The sequence below is a fragment of the Esox lucius genome, chromosome 22, assembly GCF_011004845.1.
Source record: "Esox lucius isolate fEsoLuc1 chromosome 22, fEsoLuc1.pri, whole genome shotgun sequence".
Lineage (NCBI taxonomy): Eukaryota > Metazoa > Chordata > Actinopteri > Esociformes > Esocidae > Esox > Esox lucius.
The window spans coordinates 7,344,934-7,366,480 of NC_047590.1; the positions used below are offsets into that span (position 1 = coordinate 7,344,934).

At 42.6% G+C, this 21,547-nt stretch overlaps 1 protein-coding gene across 3 annotated transcripts in view; it reads right to left on the reverse strand.

The window, feature by feature from the left end:
- The window catches only part of LOC105019975 (zinc finger protein GLI2), a 62,325-nt gene extending 41,167 nt beyond the window's left edge, over nt 1–21,158 (reverse strand). For 2 of the 3 annotated variants that reach the window (XM_029116769.2, XM_029116768.2), the window contains exons 1-2: nt 20,698–21,158; nt 10,457–10,588 (exon numbers count right to left, since the gene is read on the reverse strand). In XM_029116769.2, the coding sequence (XP_028972602.2) occupies nt 10,457–10,580 (124 nt within the window). In that variant the 5' untranslated portion in view covers nt 10,581–10,588; nt 20,698–21,158. The remainder of the gene's footprint in view (nt 1–10,456; nt 10,589–20,697) is intronic. The other variant, XM_020042556.3, reaches the window with a different exon arrangement.
- Nucleotides 21,159–21,547: the final 389 nt, after the last annotated feature.

Sequence of the window (21,547 nt, forward strand, 5' to 3'; positions counted from 1 at the left end):
AGCACAACAAGAAACAACGTCTGGTAAGAGAGAGAGAGAGAGAGGAAGAGAGATTTCTCAAAATCTTAAGTTGCCCTTAACTCACAACCACAATAAGTGTACCAAAAAAATTTGAAAACACTATTCTGTTTTCACTTACTCTGTCTCCATCTAATCATAAAGGCTGCCTTTGGACTTCCCTTCAAGTGAAAGTTAAGATAAAAGGGAGACGGATGAGGGCATCTTGGAAAGCCATCAAGCCATCAAATGTTTACAAAGAGCTAGAAAAATGTATTTGTGCAGAAGGAAATCCAAGAGGATTAATCTGTCCTCTGAAACACGGTGTTTCCATGTGGAAAGACTTGTAGTCTCTAGTGAAAGACCAGTACTACCAGAACGCATATCACTTTACGATGAATTCATAAATCCAACTGAAGAACAGGTAAAGTCCAGTTAAAAATGTACCACTGTAATTAATTCCATTGACATCTCATTCATATGGCAACACACAATGCCTATGATTCCCTATTCTCTCTCCGGTGTATCTGTTACTAGTAGTGGCTCCAGGCATAAGCAACGTAAGCGCCTGCTAGGGGGCCTCCAACTGCTAGGGAGAGGGGCCCCAAATAAAATTTTGTTTAGGGCCCCCAAAAGGCTAGAGCCGGCACTGCTAGTAGTGGTTGTGGATGGTAAGCCTTAGCTCCCGGTGTCAGGGGGCTCTGTTCTCCTGTTTCTTCCAAGCGCTGTGAACTCTCCCTGGGTAGGGCCTCATTTAGACAGAGAGAGAAAGAGAGAGAGAGAAAGAGAGAAGAAAAGAAAAGAAAATTCTCTTCTCAGGAAGATTAGTGGCTGTCCTTTTGGGCCGGTAGGAGGAGGTGGATCAGCGGACGCTGGGGCTTTTTGGGGCACATTTTTCTCTGCCAGCAGCCTGACCTCCCCGACCGCTCCCTGCCCGTCCCCCAGTGGCTCGTGGGCTGCTGAGGCGAAGGGGACCAGTGGCGGGCGGGCGAGCGAGGGATGCACATCCCAGATCCAGCCCCCATCAATTATTCACTGTCGCAGCTACGCAGCCCCCAGGACCAGACATCAGGCGGTTGATAAAGAAAGCGTCCTTATCGCTAACACGCCTCTCTTTAAAGCACTATTTACACAGCCCGGTCCCATCCTCCATCTCCATCCATCTAGGAAGGAACCCACTGTCCTGTGTCTGGGACTGTACCTCCAACAGTCCAGAATCTTAATTTTAATATAACACAATGCCTTCTTACTGGGAAAGGCATGACCGCACCAGAGGACTTGAAAGACATTAATGTTTAGCCCTGTGCTGAAAAAGCAAGTTATCACGGGGACATCAATTGATCATTAAAACAGTTACCTTAAAGTAACATAGGTATTTGCATAAGAGGAAACCTCATAAGAAAATGTCTCCCATTTAGTCTCCTCTCCTCCCTGCTCCTGTCCTCCAGTGCAGAAGGGCTCTCTGAGCCTAGTCTAGCTATTGCCTGTGGAGAATGTGGGGCCGTGTTCAAGACCAAGCAGCGGGTCCAGGGAGCTAGACCGGGAGGTGCTAGGTGCTTGGAGTCCTCCCTACATACTGACCCAACTCAGCAGAAAGGGCCGGGACGCCGCAGGGGAGGACCAGGGGTCCGAGATGTGTTCGCTACGCCGCATCAATCTCCCTCTCCAGTGACAAACTGACTCTCGGCAAGATGTATGTCACCAGCAACCAAAGCCAGTTAATCAAATCGTTACCAAGAGAGTAGCACCCGCCCTGACTAGCATAGCCTAGTTTAGACACTGGTGAGAGAAGGGCATACAAATAGCCTAATCCTTTCAAAATAAAGGCACTTTTCCTGATTCTGAACCAATGTTACCTTCCTTGATAATATTGACAATTGGACAAGAAAAACATCTTGTTAACTCTCATCTGTCAAATAACAAAATTATATTTTTCTAGACACGTATCAATAATAATAAGGCTTCAATAAGGCAGACAAACATTCATATTTTCAAATATAAATCTGACAATATATGATTTCTCTAACGTCTTCCAAACTATGAAACGGATTTGAAATCATAATAGTCAGGCATGAAACCCAATAAACCTATGGGGTCTACCAGGACCTCCGGGCCCTCTAACCACTAACCAGACAGATGCAGGCTGTCACAGGAAATATAGGCGCTCGTTTAAATTCATTAAAGGGAGCCAAAACCATGTGCACGACCCTGTGGTGTGGGTTAGTGGTGCTGTGTCCACAGACACACACACACACACACACACACTTGCTTCAATAAACTAGGCGGGCTGCAGTCCAGAAGTCACGGGCTTTTATTGGTCCATTTAACATCACCTTCCTGGTCATTCCACCAAAATAAAACACAGAGTGAGCAGAGTGGCATCTAGAGCTCCTTCCAAACGTGCACCAGCCAATCAGGTCCGATACGGCTGATGGTTTGTTTGGTGGGTGCACCTGGGTCCCCGTTTTAATTGTCTCCAGTAGTGTTTTCACTTTTTAGCAAAGTGACTCCTCCTTCGGTTCATTATGTGCAATGCGACACCCCCCTCCCCACTCCCACAGGCCTCTGGGAGAGAAGGCCAGGCCTGCATGCTCACACAAAATAAATGACCGCTCCATGATAAATGGTTCTATTAGTAATCCAGATTGTTAAACTCCGATACAACGGAGCTTGTTTCCTCCCACCTCTCAGGTCCACATACGCAGGGAGCCATAAAAGCCTTGTTTTTTTTATTTATTTTTTTATGTGTAAATAACATATTAAAACTCAGCATTAGCCCTGTCCTCTGATAGAGAGGAAATTGTTTCCGAATAAATAACAGGGGACAGGAATGTAAAAGAGGTGGGATCCGTAATGGATCAGGTTGGCGGTGACTGGTCCTCCGTGGTGGGCACCGCTGAGCTGACAAGAACCCTGAAACTCACAGTAAAACACACGCCGACAATAAAGCTGTAGAACCGGAACAGAGGCTGTATATTACGATTGTCCGCTCTTTCCATTCAGCCGCGGGGCAGGCGAGCCCTGCTTGGCAATGCGCCTTTTAAGTTCAAGGACCCTGTCTCTTTTTGGCTGCGCTCATACTGCATATTCACTTACCTGCGTCTGGGAAACAGGAATAATAATGCGTATTACTGAGATAAGTGATTGCCTTGTCTCTGTGGGCTGCCAGACAGCTGTGGTTTTAGCCCTATAAAGCTGTAACACCAATTCCACTGGGCAACACGGGGACCATGGGTGTGAGTTTGGGGGGGTTGTTAAGATTAAAATACGGACAGTGACACTTCATCCTAAGCGTGGTTGCATGAAGGAGTTATGGGAAGTGAGAGGCCGATGAATTGAAACAGCAGCCCCACCCGAGATCTGTGACCAGGGAGAACACAGAGCAACGGAGCCCCGGAAACACGGAGCGTGTTGTGGGCCAACTGGACCGGGCTGAGACCCGTCAGAACTGGAACCATGGCATGCCAAGGGACAGCATAGTTCTGTTAAAGCTGGGGGGGGTGGGGGGGGCACAGGGGGAAAGGCCTTATTACCCTGGGTCTGGTAATCAAGAGTCTCTCTCCAGGCTTTGAAAGTTAAATCAACATACTTTAAAGGCTACTCTATTCAGGCTGAGTGGGCTTATCCAGAGAAGACAATTGGCCCCAACTGAGGGGCCTCTCTCTCTCGTGCGCTGCGACCGATCATTTTCATACACGACCCCAGCGTGTGTGTGAATTGGCCCCACTGACGAAGGCACAGCGAGATTAAATTGACAGATTGGGATTTCTGGTTCGCAGGCCATCTTTCTTAGCCAACTGAAAGCTCAGATCTATTAAAAAAATAATATAAAAGAATATTCATTACCAGTAAAAGGATATAAAAAATTTGTTAGCTGGAAATAAAATGGTAGGTCCATACAACTGAATTAATGACACTGAAGTCGACATGAAACAAGTTGTTGACAACAAAGTCCCACATGATTCATATCGTGTCCCATTTGTAGTGTATGTAAAATATGTCCTACATTAATTTTATCTTATAAACAATTAATCTTTAATTTCCTAATAATGGCAGGCCACCAAGCCCTTCATTAAAGAGTAAAAATGTCACTAAATCACAAGAAGTTTTATTACCATTTCAAAGGTAGCCTTCAATCTGCATCTCCGTCAATCTCTGAAGGAAGGGCAGCGTGTCCAGTGTTGCTTTAACATTTTTAGTAATTCATCACTGTGATACTCTGGAGGTAAGAACAAGGTCTTTCAACCTCATTATACCGGCCTTTCATCACACACTCACTGACATCTTTAAAACATGCATTCTCTCACTCTCTCTTCCTTTCTCTGTCTGGCTGTCTGACTATTTGTCTCGCAATGGACACCACTACAGCCTACAGTCTTGTGGAAAAAAGTACAGCCCCAGAAACGTTCTCGCTTTTGTATACATATTTGGACATGTGGGTATTCGTGCTAAACTCCAACCAGATTAATAGATAAAAGTAACTCAATTTAACGAATCACACCAATAGTTTTTTTTACTATGAAACCACAAACAGAAATCCAATTTCCTTTGACATTACATAACATTTCTAGAGTTCGAATCAGGTACAATAAATAGGTGCAAATGATTAGAAAAATCGTTAGAGAGTAACTTAGGAGGGTCCAGCATTTGAAACCTGGTCTTGGTCTTAACCATATGGGTGGGTGTCTGTTAACAAATCATTTCAAAGTAAAAAGACCTATCTGAGGCCCCCAAGATTATTGGTGCCCATGAGTCTGAGAGGCATACAATGCCATTTCCTAGCAATTTGAAATACATTATTCCACTGCCCAACATATCATATAGAAATTGAGAAAATCCCAGACCACTGGCAATCTACATAGGACAGACCATCCCACCAAATTGACCTAAAAATGCTCATAGAAGTCTCTAAGAACCCAACGTAACATCAAGGGATCTACAGGGCTCTCGTGTCAAAAGCAATGTCGAAATACATGAGTCAACTGTCAGAAACAGACTGCACAAACTTTGAAGAAAGCTGCCTCTGCTCTGAAAAGAATATCAAGACACTGACAGTTGCCACACAACACCTGGGTGAAGACAAAAATTACCATAACGATGTGCTCTGGACAGATGAGTCAAAGGAGTTCTTTGGCCGCAATGTCAGACACTGTTTGGTCAAAACGAAAAACAGCCTTAGAACAGAAGAACCTCATACCAACCATGTGCATGGAGGCGGTGGCATTATGGTTTGGGGCTGCTTTGCTGCCTCAGGGCCTGGCCAACTTAACATCAATCAATCTGGCTTTAGACCTAAACACAGCACCATTATGGCTACCACGTTTGTTGTCAATGATATGGTTAATGCCCTGGATGATCGAAAGCACTGTGGTGCATTGTTGGTAGACTTGTCAAAAGCTTTTGACACTGTAGACCAAGACACTCTCGGGAGTAAGTTGTCATCTATAGGACTGAGCACTGATGCCTGCAGATGGTTTTATTACTATTTGAAAGACAGAACTCAGGCTGTTATGGTCAACAGCGTGAAGACCGAGCCCCTAGAGCTACTTAAAGGGGTACTACAGGGCTTTTATTTTCACTTTATTTTTCGCTTTTATTTTTCGCTTTATAATATCTAATAAATCACAGATAAATAATATCTGTGATGATTTTAGAAATGGTAATTTTTATGCTGATGATACTGTGTTGAATTCTATTGCTCCCTCAGCTGAAGAAGCGTTTGAGAAGTTGGAGTCTGATTTTAAGATCTTACAGAGATCTCTTTTACAACTTAAACTTGTTTTAAATGCTAAGAAAACTAATCTTGTGTTTTTTCTAGGTCCAAATCATCTGATAGAAACATGTGTACTTACTAGCATGGATGTTAGTAAAGTTGAACAGGTCTCTGAATATAAATACCTAGGGATATGGTTAGATGATAGGCTTTCTTTTAAAACACATCACTGAATTGAAAAAAAAAAGAAAATTAAGATTGGCTTCCTTTATACAAACAGGGCCTGTCTGTCTTCTGCCAATAGAAGAAAAATTGTTCAGACTACATTTATGTCAGTCATAGACTTCGGTGATATTGTCTATATGCATGCCTCTGCTACAACATTAAAACCACTGGATGCTATTTACCACTGAGCTCTTAGGTTTATCACCGGTGATTGTTATAGAACCCATCACTGCATTCTATACCAACATGTGGGATGGGACTCTCTCTGTGAGGCGTGAGCAACATGCTCTTTTGTTTATTTACAAAGCACTTCTTTTAATACTATCTCTATATACACTCACCTAAAGGATTATTAGGAACACCATACTAATACTGTGTTTGACCCCCTTTTGCCTTCAGAACTGCCTTAATTCTTCAGCACAAGGTGCTGAAAGCATTCTTTAGAAATGTTGGCCCATATTGATAGGATAGCATCTTGCAGTTGATGGAGATTTGTGGGATGCACATCCAGGGCACGAAGCTCCCGTTCCACCACATCCCAAAGATGCTCTATTGGGTTGAGATCTGGTGACTGTGGGGGCCATTTCAGCACAGGGAACTCATTGTTATGTTCAAGAAACCAATTTGAAATGATTCGAGCTTTGTGACATGGTGCATTATCCTGCTGGAAGTGGCCATCAGAGGATGGGTACAAGGTGGTCATAAAGGGATGGACATGGTCAGAAACAATGCTCAGGTAGGCTGTGGCATTTAAACAATGCCCAATTGGCACTAAGGGGCCTACAGTGTGCCAAGAAAACATCCCCCACACCATTACACCACCACCACCAGCCTGCACAGTGGTAACAAGGCATGATGGATCCATGTTCTCATTCTGTTTACGCCAAATTCTGACTCTACCATCTGAATGTCTCAACAGAAATCGAGACTCATCAGAATAGGCAACATTCTTCCAGTCTTCAACTGTCCAATTTTGGTGAGCTCGTGCAAATTGTAGCCTCTTTTTCCTATTTGTAGTGGAGATGAGTGGTACCCGGTGGGGTCTTCTGCTGTTGTAACCCATCCGCCTCAAGGTTGTGCGTGTTGTGGCTTCACAAATGCTTTGCTGCATACCTCGGTTGTAATGAGTGGTTATTTCAGTCAAAGTTGCTCTTCTATCAGCTTAAATCATTCGGCCCATTCTCCTCTGACCTCTAGCATCAACAAGGCATTTTCGCCCACAGGACTGCCGCATACTGGATGTTTTTCCCTTTTCACACCATTCTTTGTAAACCCTAGTAACTTAGCAGATTGTGAAATACTCAGACAGGCCCGTCTGGCACCAACAACCATGCCATGCTCAAAATTGCTTAAATCACCTTTCTTTCCCATTCTGACATTCAGTTTGGAGTTCAGAGGATTGTCTTGACCAGGACCACACCCATAAATGCATTGAAGCAACTGCCATGTGATTGGTTGATTAGATAATTGCATTAATGAGAAATTGAACAGGTGTTCCTAATAATCCTTTAAGTGAGTGTAAATCTATATATATATCATCCCAATCAAATATCAACACCAGATCTCAGATGTGGATTACTTTAGAAACTCCAGCGGTCTCCACAGAGTTGGGAAGGACTGCTTTCAGTTCCTTCACCCCATACTTATGGAACAACCTGCAGGCTAAACATAAGTTAAACACTTTGGTGTCACTTTCCCAATTTAGAGGTCTTATGGAAAACCATTATGATGTACTGTGTAATTGTTTTTGTTGAATAATATTTTGTTTAGTTTTTTATGTTCCCTGTTTGTGTAATTACTATACATGTAATCTTGTCTACACAGGGCACAGCCTAACAAGAGATCCAGGTCTCCGTCTGTTCTCCCATTTTAAAATAAAGCTTAAATAAAAAATACAAATTTGCCAACATTGGATCAACCATGAAATCCATATTGTCAACAAGCTAAAGCTGAACCGAACATGGATCTTACAATAAGACAATGATATAAAAACACACAAGCAAAGCTACACCAGAAATACCTCTTATACAAAGGTATACAAGCCAGCTACATTAAGTTAATTTTGCCAAAGAGGGCAACACCATCAACTGAAGCTGGGGGTGTACTTATTTCTTCTGCACTATAAAATTTATGAATAAATTATTGCGAAGTATAATCTTTGTTTCATTTGTTAAATGAAGTTACCTTTATTTGTCAATAGTGTAAAATATTTGTTAAAATATAAAAAAGGACAACATTCAAGGTTCTGTCTTTAGTTTTTCACACAAAACAGTATTCTAGTTATTAATGTTATCGCATTTGTATTAATTCCTATTAGTTGGTCTTAATAACTAATTAGCAGGGATAAATCTGATTGGATAATGGACAAAAACCATCAGGATTCTGTGCTAAGAATTACTTAGACATTTACTACATGACAGAATCGTCCCAATGAAAACCTAGTATTTTATCATTATTTCCTAAAAGTATTCCTTCCTTGTTCTTAAACAAAATGATTCATTTTCTGTGCCAAAGAGCCCTGCTTGGCAAGTTCCACAAGGCTCTGAAAACAAACTTGGTCTATAGAAGTTAAACAAATTCTTTGGTCCAATGTCAATCGTTAGGGACAAAATGCCCTATTTTTATCTTTGTTCTTCCTATTAATTAATTAATATTGCTTTATCATGGCAGGCCACCAAGCCCTTCATTAAAGAATAGTCTAAATCACAAGAAGTGTTATTACCATTTCAAAGGTAGCCTTCAATCTGCATCTCTGTCAATCTCTGAAAGAAGGGCCATGTCGCCCACTGCTGTTTCAGCAGCCATTTTTAGTAATTCATCACTGTGATACTCTGGAGGTAAGAACAAGGTCTTTCAACCTCATTATACCGGCCTTTCATCACACATTCACTGACATCTTTAAAACATGCATTCTCTCTTCCACCCCTGACCGCCCCAGCCCCCTCCATGAAATAGGTGCGCTGCTACTTTAAATTAATTTCAACACAAACACAGCCAAATTCATCTTCCCACACACCAGCCCTTCTAGCCTCATGAACCATTAGTCAGAGATTATGACCCAAATGGAGCCACAGGTAGGGAGCCACGATCTAAGTCGCTTGCCGACTTCAGTAACTATGTACCGCTCGCTGTGACAGACCTGTCGCATGATAGATTTACCACACCAGTTCTGAATTCACACATGTAAACACCCACATACAAACACACACACTCACATAGCCATATGATACGGTAGCATGGCTAATAGTAACAATGTTACGGGTAGGTTACATTACTGATTCCTATCAGCTCTACTGTCAGTCAACTCTGACTGCCCAATGTGCAACAGGGAGAGCCTTTTCAGGGACCATTAGAGCCCAGAGCATCTTCTACCAAGACTGCATTTCATCTTTCATATGTATATTTCATGGCTCCATCTCGGTCTTCCTCTGTGCTCCTATGCCCCTCTTGACTGGAAAACCTTGACTTGTGAAATGGTCTCACAGTATGTAACGACAAGCAATGGAGGACGGGACCTCGTTTCTTACAGCAACACCTGTGTCAGTAGAAGCGTTTCAGGAACCTCATTCTAGACAGTAACACCTGTGTCATTAGAAGCGTTTCAGGAACCTCGTTCCTTACAGTAACACCTGTGTCATTAGAAGCGTTTCAGGAACCTCGTTCCAGACAGTTTCACCTGTGTCATTAGAAGTGTTTCAGGAACCTCGTTCCTTACAGTAACACCTGTGTCATTAGAAGCGTTTCAGGAACCTCGTTCTAGACAGTAACACCTGTGTCAATAGATGCGTTTCAGGAACCTCGTTCCAGACAGTAACACCTGTGTCATTAGAAGCGTTTCAGGAACCTCGTTCCTTACAGTAACACCTGTGTCATTAGAAGCGTTTCAGGAACCTCGTTCCAGACAGTAACACCTGTGTCAGTAGAGGCGTTTCAGGAACCTCGTTCCTTACAGTAACACCTGTGTCATTAGAAGCGTTTCAGGAACCTTGTTCCAGACAGTAACACCTGTGTCAGTAGAGGCGTTTCAGGAACCTTGTTCCTTACAGTAACACCTGTGTCAGTAGAGGCGTTTCAGGAACCTTGTTCCTTACAGTAACACCTGTGTCAGTAGAGGCGTTTCAGGAACCTCGCTCCTTACAGTAACACCTGTGTCAATAGAAGCGTTTCAGGAACCTTGTTCCTTACAGTAACACCTGTGTCAATAGAAGCGTTTCAGGAACCTTGTTCCTTACAGTAACACCTGTGTCAGTAGAGGCGTTTCAGGAACCTCGCTCCTTACAGTAACACCTGTGTCAATAGAAGCGTTTCAGGAACCTTGTTCCTTACAGTAACACCTGTGTCAATAGAAGCGTTTCAGGAACCTTGTTCCTTACAGTAACACCTGTGTCAGTAGAGGCGTTGCAGGGGCCTCATTCATTACAGTAGTACAGTGTTCAAACTAACCTGGATTCAAGATGTAGAAGAAAAACACTGAGGGAGAATATTACACTAACAAGAGTTTTTAAGAAGAGTCTACAGTACCTCTGGTGACGGCTGAAGGTGAGGGTTTCTTAGGGAGGTCCGCAAAGCCATTTCCATCCAGACCAGCGCCTTTCAGTTCTTTCTTCTCTGTGGCCGTCGAGGCAGATGTCTCCATTCTGGACATCAGAAGCTCTAAAAGAAAATGTGGCATCTTTGTGATCATGATACTCCGTGAACAGGACATGTGTCTACCCAACACCTTGGAGGATGAGGTTGTATTATCATTAGCAAGCAAAACCCCACTGTCAGTTCATATAGTGCTGATTAAAAGGTCAACAGTTAATTTAACTTTGACAACTGCCAGTCTAGGTAAGATGAGCCCCCCATGTAGAGAGAACAAAACCTTAGCATGAATCACTGGAAGAAAGGAACATGTCAATTAGCTTTAAGAACAAAACCACTGCCAGTTTTCAATTAAGTCATCCTAAGCTTAGATGTTTGTTTGAGTATGTTTATAGCACAGCCAATCAGGTTCATACATAAAGGGGTAAGTTTAGTTTATATCAACAGCTCTGCAACCCTTACACAACCCTTGAGAGACCCGCACACCCTGTCCCAACTTAACACATTCAAGAAAAAATGTGTTTGTTTTGAAACACTTGGAACAAAGTCGTCCATCTGTGTTTCTATTTGATAAGATGAGCCTCCAGTCTGGCCAAAAGGGACTGGAAGGCCGAGGGGTATTTGGAGACGGGGATGAGGAGTGGAGTCAACAGCCTCATCCCCCCTGAAGAACTGAGACACACCAGGCTTCCTCCAGGGTGGCCGGATGGACCGAGGAGCCTGAAGCAACACTCCAGGTGTCAGACACTAAACTGACAGATGGCAACTTTGGCTGACTAATGACCAGAGATATGCTTGATCTTTACTGTTGGGTCCTCTCCTTTCCCATCCCCTCTTCTCCCAACTCCTCTCTCTCTCTTTGAAGGGCCTTTAATAAGATCTAGCAATATTCCTGAAGGCTTTAAACATTCAGCGACGCCACTCCCAACCTCACCTACAGTGGATATAAAAAGTCTACACATCCCTGTTAAAATGCCAGGTTTTTGTGATGTAAAACAATGAGACAAAGATAAATCTTGTCAGAACTTTTTCCACTTTTAATGTGACCTATAATGTGAACAATTCAATTGAAAAACAAACTGACATTTTCAAGGGGGAAAAATGAAAAAATAAAAACCTTAAAATAACCTGGTTGCATAAGTGTGCACACCCTCTTATAACTGGGGATGTGGCTGTGTTCAGAATCCACCAATCACATTCAAACTCATGTTAGATAGAAGTCATTGCACACCTGCCATCATTTAAAATGACTAACAAATAAAGTTCAGCTTTTCTAGTAGGACTTTCCTAACATTTGCTTAGATGCATCTCAGAGCAAAAGCCATGGTCCGCAGAGAGCTTCCAAAGCATCAGAGGGATCTCCTTGTTGAAAGATATCAGTCAGGAGAAGGGTACAAAATAATTTCCAAAGCATTAGATATACCATGGAACACAGTGAAGACAGTCATCATCAAGTGGAGAAAATATGGCACAACCGAGACATTTCCAAGAACTGGACGTCCCTCCAAAACTGATGAAAAGAAAACTGGTCAGGGAGGCTTCCAAGAGGCCTACAGCAACATTTAAGGAACTGGCAAGTACTGGCTGTGTGCTACATGTGACAACAATCTCACCCAAAGAACACCATACCCACAGTGAAGCATGGTGGTGGCTGTTTTTCTTCAGCTGGAACCGGGTCCTTAGTCAGGGTGGAGGGAATTATGAACAGTTCCAAATACCAGGCAATTTTGGCACAAAACCTTCAGGTGTTCGTTAGAAAGCTGAAGATGAAGTTCACTTTTCAGCACAACAACGACCCAAAGCACACACCCAAATCCACAAAAGCATGGCTTCACCAGAAGAAGATTAACATTTTGGAATGGCCCAGCCAGAGCCCAGACCTGAATCCACTTGAACATCGTGGGGTGATCTGAAGAGGGCTGTGCACAGGAGATGTCCTCGCAATCTGACAGATTTGGAGCGCTTTTGCAGAGAAGAGTGGGCAAATATTGCCACGTAAACATGTACCATGCTAATAAACTCCTATCGAAAAAAGACTGACTGTATTTACGAGTGCACTAACAAAAACAACAACCTGGCAGACTGGAACATGACCACATTTATCGCCCTCATCCCAAAGCAGCATTGGCAGGGGTAAAAGAAACAAGCTACCCCCACACCTGCTGGGCTGTGTCAAAGAAAGAACGCGGTAATAAAGAAAGCGGAAAAAACCGACCGTCAGGACTGCGGCTCCTCCCTAGCCTTCAGGACCCCTTCAACTGTCCCTGAACTGTGTATTAACAGTGTGGACAAAACGCCCCGTCTGTCTGGCCCGTTCAACTGTTTTACCCTGGCAACGATTTGTGACTGTGAATATAGGTTCTCAAGAATGTCACGGGAAAGTTTAAATGTAGGCTACGCGTGCGTGTTCGTATGTGAATGCGTGTATGTGAGTGCGTGCGTGTGTGTATGTGAGTGCGTGCGTGTATGTGAGTGCGTGTGTGTGTGTGTCATGATTTACATTTCTTTTCTCTGGAAGTCATCGACTCAGTGTTTATTTATGGTGCCAAATACCTTTATTAAAGTAAAAAAAGCTTGATAATCTCAAGAGAACAGAACAGTATTACCACAGTAGCAATGGGAACTGGTTAGTTACCATGACAATAAGCACAGCAGCGGACCTCTGTGAGAGATAATGAACGCCTATCTTCCATTGTTAACTACCATTACAAACGATACCACAATGATCCATTTAACCGTCATAACTAACAATGCAAAGGCGATCTAACAGGTCATTTACTACAGTAGAACAACAACCCCTCGAACTGCTTTCCTATTCAGCGTGTCTTTGTGTAGAAAATCAATGCCTGTTTGTTTTAGCACCTCAGCCTTTCATTGAAGTTCTCTCCGCTACTGTTCAACAGGCTCTCCTTCCCTTTCAGTGGCTCTGAGGGGAACGCAAACAGATATCAAAGAGTTCTCTTGTTTGAAGAAGGAGCTGACGCCTCCTCTAGGGTTTTTCCTGTCTCCTCTCAGCTACCACCATTTTGCCCAGGTATGAGGGTATATCCTGCGTGTATCTAAGCCACGCCCATACAGACCGCCGGAACAAAAGTCATCATTGGATGCGTTGGATGTTGTTCCTGCTCTTCTGTACATTTGAGTCATTGCTACTCTCACAGTTTTAGATCGCTGAAGCGTGGCGCTTGAGAATCTGCCCGAATAAAAAGTACGACAGTAAAGACCGTCCTTAAGAGACGGAGAAATGAGTAGAATTGCAGTGATCCAGTTAACCCTCTGTCCCGTTAAGTGTGTCCTGTGTGAAAATGGAAGTGGCTGAAACTAGCTGGAACATTCTTACCTTAGCCAATGGAGACCATCTCCTTGTTAGAACAGAAATAAATTAAAACACTTCATTAGCAATGACTGCCACATTGTTAGACATAGCTGTGTGAAATGGAGGCTTGGACAGGAAGCTTTCACAGGTCATTGTGGTTGAGCAATGTCCCAGGATGTCCCATGTTGACAGATGGTACTGTGACATAAACGCGTTTTTGTTGTGACAGAACCTGATGTCCTATGACTGAAAAAGGCCTTCAGTGAGCAAGGAAAGTATTCCCAGTTAAGTGTCTGGAAAATGTCTCCATTTTCCAGGTTCTGGTGTCTTGCCCTACCGGAGGGCTGTTTGGCTCATCACAGACTATTACTTACAGCTTCCCACAGACCATCGCCACATTGAGTTATTACACCACAAGCTGTCGGACAAACAAATGACTGTGACTGAACTCTCAAAGGTCACAGTAGTACAGTAAAATCACAGAGCAGAGTCAGAGGCAATATACTAAGCTTCGCTTTCCGCTGAAGGGACTGAAGCACGGGCACTTTCTGGAATTTATGGTGACATGAACCCTCTTTTGAAAAATGGTTATCTGGTGGGAGCAGCCCGACCCAAATACTGTATATGGACATGTTCTAAAATAAGCAAGGAGACAAATACAAATGGAAGGTCACTTGTGCTGTTGTAATAACATGGATGATATTAAGAATATTTGGAGGACGATTGCAATGTACAGTGGACTAGACCGGAAATATAAAAAAATAAATTGGGGGGGAAAGTTAAAAAGGTTTGTTGTGGCTAACAACGGAAGCAAAAGAATCTGAATAGGTGAATCACACCCCTCAGCCCACCGGCTCTTTCCGAGAACAGACTCTGAACAGTCTATTAGTCACTGGACGTCTCTCTCTATCTCAGACATTTTCATTACAAGGGTTAACATTGACACGAGAGGATGAAAGCTTGTTTATCAATCTACGCTATACCACACTAGTCACTATCATGCAGCAGAGAAACCATGCCCGGTATGGATCAGTGAGTCATGCTCCTCTCTCCATAGCACAGGGGTGGGCTTGGTTCGGTGGATTTGGACCGACCGAAGCAGAGAGGAGCAGAACAGCCCAGCAGTTAAACCATCCGAATATTTACCAAAACTTCAAATCCCTGATCTGGCGAGGTGAAAAACCTATCGTTCTGTCCTTGAGGAAGGAAGCGAACCCTAATCATCCAAGGTCTTTACTAAAATGAAGAGTGTGTTCTCAATTATACTAACCTGGTTTAAAAAAAAAACAGAAGACTTGAGGCACAGAGAAGATCCCTGTGGATAAGATCCTACCCCCTGTCTGTACGTGTAATATCCTGTGGGTGATCTCCTCAGGTCCTGGAGATGCCAAACAGATGTGTTGGACTCACAGCTAAAAGTCTAGTTCAGAGGAGAAATCCCCTCTAGTAGACTTAGCCTGTCTCCCAGGCTCTGCCTAAAGAATTATTGCTCCTCTTTCGTCTGCCAGAGATACAGGCCTCTTCAGGAGGAAGCAAGAAAGCTGGGCTACCAGGAAGCCAGCCACTAGGTGGGAAGAATCTCCACTCTAAATAAATTCACAAGCACTAACGCTTAAGGGCTGGCTCCTCCATTTTCATTGCCTAGACCAAAAAGGGGTAAACCCTAGCCTTTTATATTCCTATCCAAAAGGCATGTGGGCGAAGCTTAACGACTTGGTATGATTTGTCATTCATTGCAAAGGGGACCATCCACAGAGAGTGGGATCGGAAAGCCCCCTTAAATGTTGAAATCTCAGTTGTGAAAATGGATTACGTATTCGTTGACATTATTATAACTTTTATGATATATATTGAGTCGAGTTGATTTGCTACAGAAAGGATATTCAACTTCATATAAGTATGTTGGACGTTTAAAGAAATTTACAGAGACAAGTTGAGGGAAAGTTATTAAACAAAGCCTAGTTTGTTATAACTTGAAACATTATATTTATCCCAAAGGTTATATTTTTGCAATCTCCTCAAATAAACAGGATCTCTGACAAAAGACAGGCTCTCTGTTGCCGATCCTACACCTGTCTAAACAGTAGCAGAATGAGATGGATCGAAGATGTCCTGATGAAATATGTGGTTATGTGTTTGGGTCAACAGTTTGGACTGATTCCATCGCCTTCACTTATTGCCAGCTACATCCTTGAAAGTTTGAGTTACTTGTTCATCACCAAAACACCACCGTTGTCAGCGCCCTGATTTCCTAATTTAGCCACCTAATCAGCCAGTTAGCGCTGCCCGGGGGTAGCCCTGGCCACAAACCACCATGGGGAATCAGCACCATTTCCAGAGGAACAATTCGGGAAAACCACTGGGCAGTCCACCAGCCACAGCTTTCCGAACAGCGGTCGAGTCAAACACCTGAAAGCCAAACGGCACTATTGGCTACAGCCACAGTGGGATGACCCTGGTGAGGTTGCGGGCCCCTGTGTTCGACTCACGAGGGCCCATGGAATGTAACTGCTTCTGCTGCTGACAGATCTTGTCCACATCTCAAGCTGCTCTTTATAACGCAGCACAATTCTTTTTTTTCTTCTTTTTTTTACCAAAGCATCACGGGGGGGGGGGGCTGGTAAAAAAGTAGTGCACTAACCAGGGGAGGAGGGCACCATTCGGGACACGGACCCTTCCATTCCACAGGGAAGAGCGGGGCCTCGGAGGGCCCCAGGAGCGCCCCGACCAGGCCCTGACCCCGCGGCTGATTGTGGAAGCTTGGAGTGCAGCCTTGTGGGGAGAAGGCATGGAGGATTGATTGCTAAAGGATAACATATGGGCTGGGTGAACACCACATGTAAGACGGGCTCGGGCCTGGGATCACCAGCCTGTCAATGAGGAGTCTGTGGTTTGGCTGCGTTGCAGCTCTTTTTCAATTTCATCACTTGTCGTATGGATCTAATGCAGAATAACCCTACAGGCAGGAGTTGGGTTGTCTGCTTTGAAAGTATTTGGCGCTGACAAATAAGTTATCAAACCTCGAGTTTCTTCCCTTGCCATGACTAAATCATAACGGCTTTTCTTCATACCAAATCAAAACTACCCCCCCTACCCTCTGACACCCTCCACATCTCACTGATCCACTGATTCACTGTCACTGGTATTAAGCTTTGTTTGAAAATGGGTGGTTTTGATTATGTTAACTTTTAATCACTGCACGAGGCATACAGTTACACTGACGCGCACACACACACACACACACACACTCCCTATTACTGTCAAAAAGATTTAGAAGAGATCATTGGGGTTACAGCATTCCTTCAGGAATTAATTAACTGGTGAATCAAAGCTGAGCCATAGGAACTATAAGTACACAGTGCATTTAATACGATTCTGAGGGCTGAGGTCCCCGGTGGCCCACTGGTCTGGACCTTTGATTTCTCTTGTCTCTTGCTGTGTGGGTGTGTGTGTGTGTGTGTGTGTGTGTGTGTGAGAGAGAGTCTGTGTGTGTGAGTCTGTGAGCATGTGCGTGTGTGTAATCTGTAATTCCGTCGTTGCATGAAACAGAGCTCTGTTTTCATCATGCATAATTGCATGTGCATTAACAGAGAGTTTCCGTGTATGATGGAGTATGCGTGAGGGACACAACTACCCGGACGTAATGACAGGGTGTTGACCAATATTTACCTCAGCAGTGAAAACATGCAATACACATGAACTACAAAAATCATTACTGAATGTGAGAGGGAGAGAGAAAGAAAGGGAGAGAGGAATACAAATTAGAGGGTGGAAGTAAGAAATAGACAAAGAAATAGACATTGACATTCAAAGACAGACAGAGATCAACAGTCATGAAGAGACAAAGGAAGGGATACAGATCAGGAGACATAAAGACAGAAGATGGAGAGATCCAGATACACAGATATATATATTTATATATATACATACAGCTCTGGAAAAAATGAAGAGACTACTGCACCTTTTTCTTTCCTTTCCAAAAAAGTTGAAAAGGTAAGTTTTGAGTTAGGAACAGAAGCGTTCAATTTGTAGTGGTCTCTTAATTTTAACCCTTCTGTTCCTCACTCAAAATACTTTTTTGGAAAAGAAAGAAAAAGGTGCAGTGGTCTCTTAATTTTTTCTGTGCAGTGGTCTCTTAATATATATATACAGCTCCAGAAAAAATTATATATATATATATATATATATAGAGAGAGAGAGAGAGAGAGAGAGAGAGAGAGAGAGAGAGAGAGAGAGAGAGAGAGAGAGAGAGAGAACATAGATAAATATAGATAGATAGAACATAAAACAGAATATAAGTACTATATTTTTTATGTTAATAGTTTAATACAAACCTAAAATATATTAGTCAAGCTGTGTAATGATTGGATGAATAGTTGATGGATGCTTAAGTAGACAACAAAGTTAAACGAAGTGTTTGAGCCAAGGTTGTAGAAGCAGACAAGCTGGATTGGATTCAGTTTACATGAAGGTGAAAATTCATGGGATTTAACACTGACAGTTTCAAACTACAGACAGTTTTTCTTCTGAATCAAAGGACAGCGGAGTTTAAACTGCCTTACAAAAACAGTTCAGTTTTCATGATGCAACCCATAAGGAGGGTCATAGGAAATCTGTGAGGTGAGAAATCTGCGAGGTGAAACACCTGTGAGGTGAGAAATCTGCGAGGTGAAACAACTGTGAGGTGAGAAATCTGTGAGGTGAAACACCTGTGAGGTGAGAAATCTGCGAGGTGAAACAACTGTGAGGTGAGAAATCTGTGATGTGAAACAACTGTGAGGTGAGAAATCTGTGATGTGAAACACCTGTGAGGTGAGAAATCTGTGATGTGAAACACCTGTGAGGTGAGAAATCTGTGAGGTCAGCAGCTATTTTTTAGTGATTTTAGTGTTTTCCCCAAAGTTCAGAGACAGTTACTGCTAGCTTTGTTGACAGAGCTTCAGCATATGAATGTACACAAACACACACAAACAGACACACAGCCTCCAGGGCAGACGGCTGTGGTCAGGGCCCTCTGAAGAAACCAAAATATTAGTGCCCTGGACGGTATGGTAGCAATTACTGCTCTTCGCAGTGTAGGAAGAAGAGAACCGCTTAAAGAGAGAGAGAGAGGGAAGGAGGGAGACAGAGGGAGGGAAAGATAAAGAGGGCTTGAGATAGAAAAAAGAGCGAGAGAAACGGGGAGAAGAAAGGGTGCAGTGATGTGATTTGGTACTCTGTGAGTACGGGATGTAAAGAACCCGCATTAGGCACCGCATCTCATGGTGAATTCTCATCTTTTTCAATGGGCACAAACGACATGACATTCAATAGAAAGCTTATTTCATTACATGGTAATGCCTTGGGTGTAAGCCTTAGCCAAGCCGTTATTCCTAGTATTTAGCCGCTGGCATTTCCTTTCACCTGCCTGAATGACTTCCTAGGCCAAATTGCTTAATTGCTGCTGTGTTCTTGTTTATGGGGATAAGAGACTTTTCAATCCTCTCAGTGGGGAGTTTTACTCACTTTTCATTCAAAACCTTTTCTACTCTCTCCTGATTAACAGACATCCCCTTCTTCAACACGTTTTCGAATGTTTTAAAAACACAGAAAAGTCCTTCTTTTTGTCTGCCTTTTCATAGACGTTTCTGTAAAATGCATTTACATTTTACATAACAACGGTGAGAAACACTCTGCAAAGGGACACTGGAGGCTTGTCCACATCCCTGTAGCCCTTGGCAAAAAGTAGTGCACTAATATTGATAATAAGAAGACATTTTAAACGTGGGCTGAGATGAAAGTGTCATCCCCTTCACAGGTCTTATAGAGGGGTTGATGACCGCAGCCTCGAGCCCCGGTGCTGTCGGAACAATGTGAAAGGCCCATCGCTTCTTTACATCTTTTCAACTCTTTGCTGCCTGACGGCTGGAACTCTTCATTCTGCACAATAGCAAATGCACTAACACTTTTTTTCTAATGCAAATGAACCAACCAACGGGGCCGTTCACAGAAAAACACACAACTCTGATTGGGGGGAAAAGCCAGAACCAGAGTGGTTACACAATTATTGATTCATTTTTAAACTTCTCAACCTTATTTAAATTTTAAATTTTGTAATAATGCATACCTCTACGAACATCTACATTCAATTATATTCTCTAAAATAAAGACTACTGCATGCCTAAATGCATATGAAAATATTGTTTGCAATTCATCAACAACCCAAAAAGAAAATGTATGCAATAAATATGTATTACATCTGTTTAAATGCAGAAAACTGTTGAAGAGAATATTCTAGATTCAGTGTGATTGTTATTCACTGTCAGTAGCGCTACACAACGCGCAAACTTTCAGCAAGTTGGAAATCTTTCAAATTCATGCGAATTAGTAAGAGTGGGCCTAAATATCATTCAAGTAGACTTATCCAAACTCCATAAAATTCAAGTTTGAAGTCCTAGAGGAACTATAGCTACAATATGGTGTCTGATGCACTGTTTTTGAGCGCATCTTCTGACGAATGGCTCAAGTTGCAGGGCAGAATGTTTGACATTCCAACGTCAAGCCAGCTATGTTGAAAATGGAGATAATACTTGGTTTTAAATAATTCCCAATAGCCAGTTTGGTTTAAATGACTCATGCTCAAAACTTACATTTTACTTATTTTTGTATACATCATAACAGGTCAAAAGAAAACAATACTTTAACAGGTTGATGAATTACCGTTGCAGCAATTATAAGAAACTATTTAACATATGCCCAAAAGTCAATGAATCCAACTAATTAGTCGAATATGAGTTCAAATAATATACCTATTAGTTTGATTAATATATCTATTCATTTAACTAACAATAAATATTATCACATGTATTTACAGTCTACCTACCAGTTCAAATACCTGTGATGCTTATGGTCGGCGTCTGACCTGGTACGTCTCCCTCCGTTTTGTTTGTCCAATAGATCTGTAGCCTAGAAGTTTTATCAACGTGATCGGATCAGGTCAAACTTTATCAAGAAGTAAAAAATAACAAACCCCTTCCAACGCAGAGAGGAAATCCATAAGGTATATTCTATAAACAGGACCAAGACTAATACAATTATTTTTCGTAACTTATGCCTAAGTTCATCGTATTTTTTAACTGCTGTGTGAGTCGTCTCAACTTTTACAATCCATCACGGAGAATCAACAAAACAAGTTTTTGACATCGATCCTGCCTTTCAAAGAAACCTTTGCAGTGTATCGAACTTGGTAAAAAAAAAAAGGTCGAACGATGATTCTTTCGTCGTCAAACACGTGAGACTGAGACTCCTGGCTGAAATGTTTTCAATCCCGTCCCCTTCATTCTCTCTCCCCCTCCTTCTCCCTCTCCCTCTCCTCCCTCTAGCTCCCTGGCGAGTATACCATTTGCTCTACCAGATGGGCTGGGCTGGCCAAACCAACTACAACTAGAGAGAAGTTGGGTAAAGTTTCACCGTTGGTAAGTGACCCGCATGAAAACTCCCCTTTAGATGGCGGTGCCATTTAAGTGTACATTTTTGGAATTATTGATGTTTATTTAGAAATTGGTTATAGCGGTTTTATAAGATGTCCTTATAAAATACGAAATTGTTGCAGAATAATAGTGTTGAGAAATTAATAATCTTGGGTCAACTTTAAATTAATAAATAATGCATTTATCACAAAAAAAAGTCCATACCTTCCTAATTCCAGCCATTCTTACCTCGAGGTGCAGACA